Genomic DNA, 8224 nt, shown 5'->3' with positions numbered 1-8224 from the left:
TCTTGGATACTCATGAGTAAAAAATCAGAAGGCATTTTATGGGCAAATTTATTGTATTTTTCGAAACATTATGAATCAAGAAAGGGCCTTTTTCATTCAGAACGTATTTTGTAACTATGCAAAGCTACTTTTAGAGTGATACAATGTTCAACAGCCTGTCGTTAAAATGCTTTAGAGGGTCCTAAAATATCCGATTTTTTTTAAACAGGTAAAATGACAGTTGACTTAGAAATACAAAACCATTTCGATCATTTGTTGAAAGTTTTTGAAATATTCTTTTTTCGAGAAGTTCTTCAAAAAAAAAAAATTTCTGCGAACATAATATACTTTATCACCCTTTATTTAAAAAAATGTTTCTTTTTAAATTCAACAACACTATAAACCTTTTTCATTCAGAACGTATTTTGTAACTATGCAAAGCTACTTTTAGAGTGATACAATGTTCAACAGCCTGTCGTTAAAATGCTTTAGAGGGTCCTAAAATATCCGATTTTTTTTAAACAGGTAAAATGACAGTTGACTTAGAAATACAAAACCATTTCGATCATTTGTTGAAAGTTTTTGAAATATTCTTTTTTCGAGAAGTTCTTCAAAAAAAAAAATTTCTGCGAACATAATATACTTTATCACCCTTTATTTAAAAAAATGTTTCTTTTTAAATTCAACAACACTATAAACATTAACATTAACAAATCGATGTCGGTGTGCTCTCTTGTTCTATCTAAATAGGAATCGCAGCAAGCTTAGTACAAGAGAGCACATGGGCATCAAAAGATTGATATTTATTTAATACAGTGGTAACGTTGATTAAGAATCAAAAACAATGATATTCCAAATTTTTCCTGTTACAGTCTCATTGAAATTTAAATTTGGTCCGACAGTCTCAAACTTTGACGTTATAAAACCTGATTTGGCATAATTTCGCAATTTATTATTTTGATTTTCTGTTTCTTTTCTAGATTTATAGTCATTCTATAAATATACAATATTTTTTTTCTGTAATTGAGTTTCGAGGATGTGAATTACTTGATTGAAAGGCATTGATTTGAAAATACGTTTTATTATGTATAACGTATAAGATAATCCGATCATAGTACTTCTATAGGTCAAACCCAGAATCTTCCATTGAACCATTTTGTTTCCGGATTCGTTTCCTTCTCAGTTTCCATTGAACAATACCCGAAAAATGTTAAAATCAGTTTCCAATAACGATTATCATTGCTGTTACAAACATAAGTTTTTGAATCATACTGAACGAGAGCTCCTAGCACAAAGAGCATCAAAATTGTTAACAGAAACAAAATCCCATCGACTCCCATTAAAACAAAATGCATAAAACATCGTTCAAAAATTTTTAAAAGACTCAAAAACATTTTTAACATTGCCCAGAAAATTATTCCAACAGATTCTCCTGCGCTCAATGGTAAAGGCTCTTGTTTGCTTGGAGTCTTTGGGAAATTGTTTTCGATTTCTTCGATTCGAACCAGAAAGCTGTGGACTGAAGTGGCATTTCCGACCGCCCTGGAAAGCGGTTCTATAAGTTTCATGTAGAAAACATCAAACGTTGTGATGTCTTCAGTTTTTGGAAGCTTTTTTATTGTCCTGTTAACAATCTTCAGAAGGAGTGTTGCTGACGCAAGTTGGTCTAAATTTGTCAGGGCTTCCCCAGACGATGGCCACCGATCTAGTAGAAGCAGTTGTTGTACTATGCTTGAAGTTTTTTTGATTGACTTTAACTCATAGTGCTTTAATATAATTTTCCAGTATTCTTTTTGAGGCAAAAATATATTTTGATGGATGGATTTACATGAATTGTTCACTATTTCGCAGTAGATATTTTCACTGTTTGGCTCATTTTTGCACCATTCCAACTGCAAATCAACTATTCCCTTGACAAAGATATTGATTTCACTATATAAATCAACTAATTCACATTTGGTCAACGGCATGTTACATACGATAGAGTCTAATTCAAGAAATTGTTCAAATAATGACATAAATCCTGGCAAGTGGCTAATTTTCTGAAGCATTGCCAGACCTTCAACCCAGAAGCAAAACATTGTATTTCTGCTTGTTAACCATCTTTCCAAGTCAGTGTTAATGTTGAACAACTCTTTTGTCAGTTCGTTTTGCAAATTGCTCAGTGGTTGGTTACTAACTTGATCGTTTAGAACGATGTAACGAACAAAAGCATGAGTGATCTTGCGTATTTCATTCACTTCATAAATAGTTGTGGTTTGAACCGTTTCCTTGTAATATCGGAAAATTGGGCCAAATCGGTCAAACTTACCCCAGGGTCGGGTTTGCGCCACAGACATTTCGGACAACACGACGTCCACCATGCTGTACCAAATGTAAATTTCGTCGGGAAAGTCAAAGGGATTCTTGTGTGTGGAATGATACCTTATCAGCTTTTTTGTTTCATTTATGTGGGCAGATTTACTGAACCTGTTGAGCACCAATGGATAGTAACGAAACGGGTTTGTGTTTCGATTGGCGAAATTATAATGATCCAGTAGTTTAAAGATATAGCGGTACTCGCGCTCTAGGCAAGTTGTTAGACTATTTTGATATTTCCATTTGATTGAATCAGCTGATTTCCAACCAAAAGAGTCACAGAATAGCAACTCATTGCAAGTGTTTTCACTTCTGGCACTTATTTCACCAATCAACTCTCCAAGACTTTGGCATAGAAGGAAAAATATTGAATTTGTTAGATTAGGACGCTCGATCGAATGACTTTCGTGGATTGAATCTATCCAATTCTGTGTGAAATGTTCGATAGGATTCTTGAAAATTGTTTGGTCTAGATTGCAGAACAAATCCTGAAACCTTAAAATGTCACCATAATTGATCAAAATAATTTGATTTTGATTTGCCTCTTCTAAAATTGTTTTCAAGTATTCAGGAGCTAGTAGGATCAATTCTTTTCTATGATTAATAAATCCGTTCCTCAAAACCTTATTCAAATCTTCACTAAGATTTTCAGACGACGACTGTGTTGATTCTATCCCAAATCGATCCAGCCAAATTGATCGCTTTAAAAAAGTCTCCTCAATTTTCAACAGTCTCCTAGTGTATTTTCGCAAATCTTCCGGAAAGGCGCGATCAGTACTTATTTCTCTACACAGCCTGCGATAGCACAAGCGATCACTTGCCATCAAATCTTTCCTCAGCTTCATCAGCTTCACACAGTTTCTTGCGTGCTCCCACTCGAAGGCTGATTCCTTCAAAGCTTCCCCTATCACAGGAATCAGCTTTGCCCGCATCCCATCCCGCTTCTCCCGCAGGTCATCCCTCATAACTTTGACGATCCTCATTTGCTCCAAAAGCACCTCCTTGGCATCTTCAAAGCTCCCAATGCCATCCAGCAGCTCCGGATCATCAACCCGAACCTGCGCCACAAAGTTTCCGTCCATCGCCATGATGCATCCTTCGTCGTGCAGCTTGACGTCCATGCTGACGTACCGGAAGCGAGCCGACAGGCCCAGGTGATCGATCTTTCTACGCGTCGTCGCCGTCGGATATTCGCGTCGGATCCACTGCGTCCCACATGCGCTGAACAGCTCCTTGGACTTTTTCGGCCGCGGCTGCTTCGGCGGTTCTGTCTCTGCTGGATGTTGGTTTGTGGCGGAAGCAATGTTCGGTTTTACCCTTTGAGTTGGTCGCTTGCCGGAGATTGATCTGCTCAAGTCGTTAGTGCTGCAGGATCTTCCAGCACTACTGCTGGTACTACTTCTGGCGGTACTTCAACCGGTCTAATGGCACCCGCTTCCTCTTGTGGAGAAATGGTCGATTGTGGTGCCAACTCACGACCTGGAGGATCTCCATCTTCAATATTGTTGTCAACTGGATCCATTTTGCGACTGAACTGATGATTAAAATTAGTTTTTATTCAAATGATCCTTGCAAGTGCCTCTACCTACCTACAATTTTGTCAATCAAACACTCTACAACTCTGCTATCTCTACTGAAAAACACTTGAGTGCGTCTTACAATATTTAAATGCAACTCGATTATTAAGAACGAGCAGGTTCAAGCTGTCTAGTTAAATGTCCAGCATGACTTCAAGTTCATGCAGTGACTTAGGTAGAGAGAGTTCATCCGATCGCTGTCAGACCAGAATCGTCCATGAACTCATTGTAGAATGGTTCAAACCTTTAACGTTATAATCTTGACTTTTTCTCTTTACGATGCAGAAGGTATTCAATTTAGATTGATTTTTAAATATTTGAGTTTCAGTAATTTCCATAAAATAATGAAATCATCAACTTCAAAATCATGCGCCTAAAGGTATACCGCCACGTTCATTCAAACACCGAGTTGTGTCATTTTCAGTGACGGGTACGACGCCGGCTTCACTCACGCTTCCAGTGAATTTTGTTTATCGCTGCATGCTCTCTCTCAGCTCTCTCGACCGCGTTCTTCGCTATCACCGAGAGCGAGAGAGTTCAGTTCGCAAGTGACAGCTCGTGGGTAGTTTAGTTCAGAATGTCAACAATAATTTTCACGCGATAGAGGACAAAAAAGCAATCACCGCAGTATTCTAAAACTAAAGTAATTCTTCAGTCGCACGATGTATTCGTAAAACCGCGTGAAAATCGTACAAAACCGCGTAGAATTTTAGCGCGGCCGTTAACGGTTGAACCAGTTTCAGTTCGAATTGGGGCCAATTTCGGGGGCCAAATTTCAGTGCCAAGTAGCAGCAGGTGAAAGTCAATAAAAGCGGAGCAATTAAATGCTTGGTTTATATCAGATTTCCCCCTAGATTTTAAGCGAGTGTGTAATTTCGAACATGTTTCGACTGCGGGTCAAAATTTTCTACATCTACATCCTGATTTCGTTCGCCCTGTCGGTGTATCTGTTCTACCTGATCTCCAAGTACTCGGTGGAGAAGTTTATCAACTACCAGCGCAATGTTAGGAGCAGTAAGTTTCAGGATCGTCCCCGGATACCGCAGATCGTCGGACACTACGTGGGCGTGGGTTCGGTTGGGAACGTTTCCAAGAACTTCCTGAACACCAACAACTTTGCACCGGTTCCGGGCGTGGGCGAGAATGGCGATCCGGTGGTGGTGCAAGCAAAGGACCTGCTGCAGATGCAGCAGCTATTCCAGATCAATCGATACAATCTACTGGCAAGCGATCGGATCGCATTGAATCGAACGCTTCCGGATGTTCGCAAGCCGAAGTGCGTGAGCAAAGAATACCCTACCAAGCTGCCAACAACGTCAATTATAATCGTCTTCCACAACGAAGCATGGTCCGTGCTGCTGCGGACCGTGTGGAGTGTCATCATCCGATCCCCGAAACATCTAATCAAAGAGATTCTGCTAGTTGATGACGCCAGCGATAGGAGATTCTTGAAAAACGATCTGGAGAACTACGTCCAAAAGCTGCCCCTCGTAGTCAGCATTCTAAGACTGAACAAACGGGAAGGTCTCGTCGCGGCACGTCTCATGGGAGCCCGAGTGGCCACCGGAGACACGCTGACCTTCCTGGACGCCCACTGTGAGTGCTCCCCGGGCTGGTTGGAGCCGCTCCTAGCACGAATCAAGGAAAATCCCAAAAAGGTAGTCTGTCCCGTGATCGACATCATCTCCGACGACAACTTCTCGTACATCAAGAGCTTCGAGTTCCACTGGGGAGCGTTCAACTGGCAGATGCACTTCCGGTGGTACACTCTGAGCGATGAAGAGCTGGCGGAACGTCGCAAGGACACGACGCTGCCGTTTCATACGCCTGCGATGGCCGGAGGGTTGTTCACGATCGACCGGAAGTACTTCTTCGACGTGGGGAGCTACGACGAGAGGTTGAAGATCTGGGGCGGGGACAACCTGGAGATGTCGTTCCGGATTTGGCAATGTGGCGGGGAGATCGAGATCGCGCCATGTTCCCACGTGGGACATCTGTTCAGGAAGAGCTCGCCGTACACGTTCCCGGGCGGGGTCAGTGGGGTAAGTTAACTTATTTGATGATAAAGAACTTAGCATAACAAGTACAATTTCTAGATTCTAAATGAAAACCTGGCGAGAGTTGCTCTAGTGTGGATGGATGACTGGTCGAAATTCTTCTTCAAGTTCAACAAGGGCACAGAAGAATTCAAAAGTTTGGTAAGAACTTTAACATCCTTCAAGAGCGATTAGTCTAACAGAACTTTCTTCTGTAGAACGTCTCATCCCGCGTCGCGCTCAAGAAGCAGCTCAACTGCAAGTCCTTCGACTGGTACCTGCGTAAGGTGTGGCCCCAGAACTTTTTCCCCGCCGCCAACAAATTCTTCGGCCGCATCCAACCGATCGACCTCAGCACCTTCGACCACCAGGAGTACATCACCCTCATGAAGAAGATCAACCTGATCGTCAAGAATCTCAACCCGGAGCTCAAGTGGAAGTTCCTCATCAAATACCTCACCGAAAACGTCAAGAAGATCGGCGACTCCATGAAGGCCGCCAAGCACAGTTCGTACTGCCTCCAAAAGCCCAAAACAAACTCTCTCATCACGCAACCCTTCGGCCAGTCCTTCCTCCGGAAGTGCTCCCTGCTGATCAACCAACTCGACGAGCAGTTCGTAATCGACGACTACGGTCGCATCATGACCGACGAGGGCGTCTGCCTCGACTCGTACCGCAAAACGACCGTCGAAGGTGAGGCGCTGATCGAGGGTGCCAAGAAAACCAAAATGGTCACCTGCGGCAGCAACAAGCGGGCCCAGCGCTGGGTCTACGAGACGGACACGTACCACCTGAAGAACCTCAACACCGAGGACTGCCTCGAGCGGGGCATGGTCCCGGTACGGGGCGACGACTCCGAGGACAAGTTCGAGGTGTTTCTGCAGCCGTGCGACGTGCGGAACGAGCTGCAAAAGTGGATGCTCTTTCCGGTGGCGTGGAAGTGAGCTGGGACCGGGTTTCTTTCTTTTGCTAACCTCCTCCCTTCAAGCACTAGTTAACGCATCGCAGAGAGCACCCCGAGTTCGTTCGAAAATCGAAGCATTTCATTACGATGGATCTGAGTTACGCATTACGTAAGATATTATGCCATTCCGACGGTTATTACTAAACAGACTTGATATTTTCTTAACAGTAAGAAGACTTAATCACCACAAGAACAAAATGTGCACAAAATGTTAACTGAAACTCTTTACAAAGCATAATTTGTGTACTTAATTTTCATTTCATGTACCGTTAAGTTGTAATCTGTGATATTAATGCATTCGAGGTCGGTGAAATGAAAAATAAATAAATCAATAAACAAATAAGACTAGCTTGCTCAATTTAAACATTTGATTTTTCCTTCCTCTTTGAGAAATTCAAAGTATTGGCTAAACTTTATCTGCTACCTATCGTTTTAGTGAACTGGAGCAAATTTATTGCGAATTTTTTTAGATGATGATGCAGTTTGATTCTAAAGCATGTAAAAGCATGTAAACTACAGTCCAGACTCGATGATCCGAAGGCCTCAGAAAAATTTATCTTCGGATAATCGAATAAAGAAAAAAACACGTTTTTTTCGTTGACTATTTTTGATTGTCGAACTTAAGTATGATCCCAAACTACGCTAAAATAATTTAGAATTTTTAAATTCAAGATGGTGGCCAAATGACGGTGACGAAATATTGAAAAACATGCATAATGTTATTTAATAGGCAATCAACTATTCAAATTTGACTTAAATGGGGTGAAAGAACTAGAATTTAAAGTTAAAAACAAGAACAAGAAAAAAAAAAGTTTTTTGTTAAACTTTGGATAATCGAACTTCTAGTGCAACTTTTTCAAGCAGTTTTTTCGATTTTTTTTAGAAAGATTAAGCATTAGAGCAGTTCTCTACGGAATCGGTCTTTTTTCTTTAATTTTAATTTTTGTATTTTTTAATCCGGCTGAAAATTTTTTGGTGTCTAGATTTTAAATTTTTGAAAATATTTTTTTCGAAAAGATCGGAAAATTTCCCGAATGTTACATATTTTAACATTGTAAATCGGAGCATTAATTGCTGAGATATCGACATTAGAAAATGGTAAGTTGTTTGGGTGAGACTCAAAAAACAACAATTTTCCTGTTTTTTAACCTTTGCATGGCAACATCTCAGCAACTATGGGTCGTATCAACAAAAGTTCAATAAAGCAAAATATAGAGAATTTTCTCAGCTTTTCAAAAATATTTTTTTCAAAGGTGGGCAAACATGGGCACTAATTCAAAAAAAATAAAAACTGCGGCTATTTTCAAAAA

At 40.8% G+C, this 8224-nt stretch overlaps 2 protein-coding genes across 6 annotated transcripts; one reads left to right on the top strand and one right to left on the bottom strand.

Moving 5' to 3' along the window:
• Nucleotides 1–1044: 1044 nt before the first annotated feature.
• On the bottom strand, nucleotides 1045–4073 carry LOC119767596. 4 transcript variants are annotated; one of them, XM_038256518.1, is made up of 2 exons: nucleotides 3931–4073; nucleotides 1045–3871 (listed from the first exon to the last, which is right to left on the bottom strand). In XM_038256518.1, the coding sequence occupies exon 2, from the start codon at nucleotides 3456–3458 to the stop codon at nucleotides 1107–1109; it is 2352 nt and encodes a 783-aa protein (XP_038112446.1). In that variant the 5' UTR covers nucleotides 3459–3871; nucleotides 3931–4073; the 3' UTR covers nucleotides 1045–1106. The 4 variants fall into 4 exon arrangements, with proteins under 4 accessions (XP_038112446.1, XP_038112445.1, XP_038112448.1 ...); XM_038256517.1 differs by having other exon boundaries at nucleotides 3927–4066; XM_038256520.1 differs by having other exon boundaries at nucleotides 1045–3866; nucleotides 3927–4064.
• Nucleotides 4074–4472: 399 nt separating this feature from the next.
• LOC6041785 (polypeptide N-acetylgalactosaminyltransferase 3) lies at nucleotides 4473–7278 on the top strand. 2 transcript variants are annotated; one of them, XM_038256577.1, is made up of 4 exons: nucleotides 4473–4709; nucleotides 4769–5956; nucleotides 6011–6112; nucleotides 6169–7278. In XM_038256577.1, exons 2-4 carry the CDS (start codon nucleotides 4796–4798, stop codon nucleotides 6892–6894), a joined length of 1989 nt encoding a protein of 662 aa, XP_038112505.1. In that variant the 5' UTR covers nucleotides 4473–4709; nucleotides 4769–4795; the 3' UTR covers nucleotides 6895–7278. The 2 variants fall into 2 exon arrangements, with proteins under 2 accessions (XP_038112505.1, XP_038112504.1); XM_038256576.1 differs by having other exon boundaries at nucleotides 4473–5956.
• The last annotated feature ends 946 nt before the right edge of the window (nucleotides 7279–8224 follow it).

Source organism: Culex quinquefasciatus, chromosome 2 (genome assembly GCF_015732765.1).
Source record: "Culex quinquefasciatus strain JHB chromosome 2, VPISU_Cqui_1.0_pri_paternal, whole genome shotgun sequence".
In the NCBI taxonomy this organism is placed as follows: domain Eukaryota; kingdom Metazoa; phylum Arthropoda; class Insecta; order Diptera; family Culicidae; genus Culex; species Culex quinquefasciatus.
This window is presented reverse-complemented; position numbering and strand designations above follow the sequence as displayed.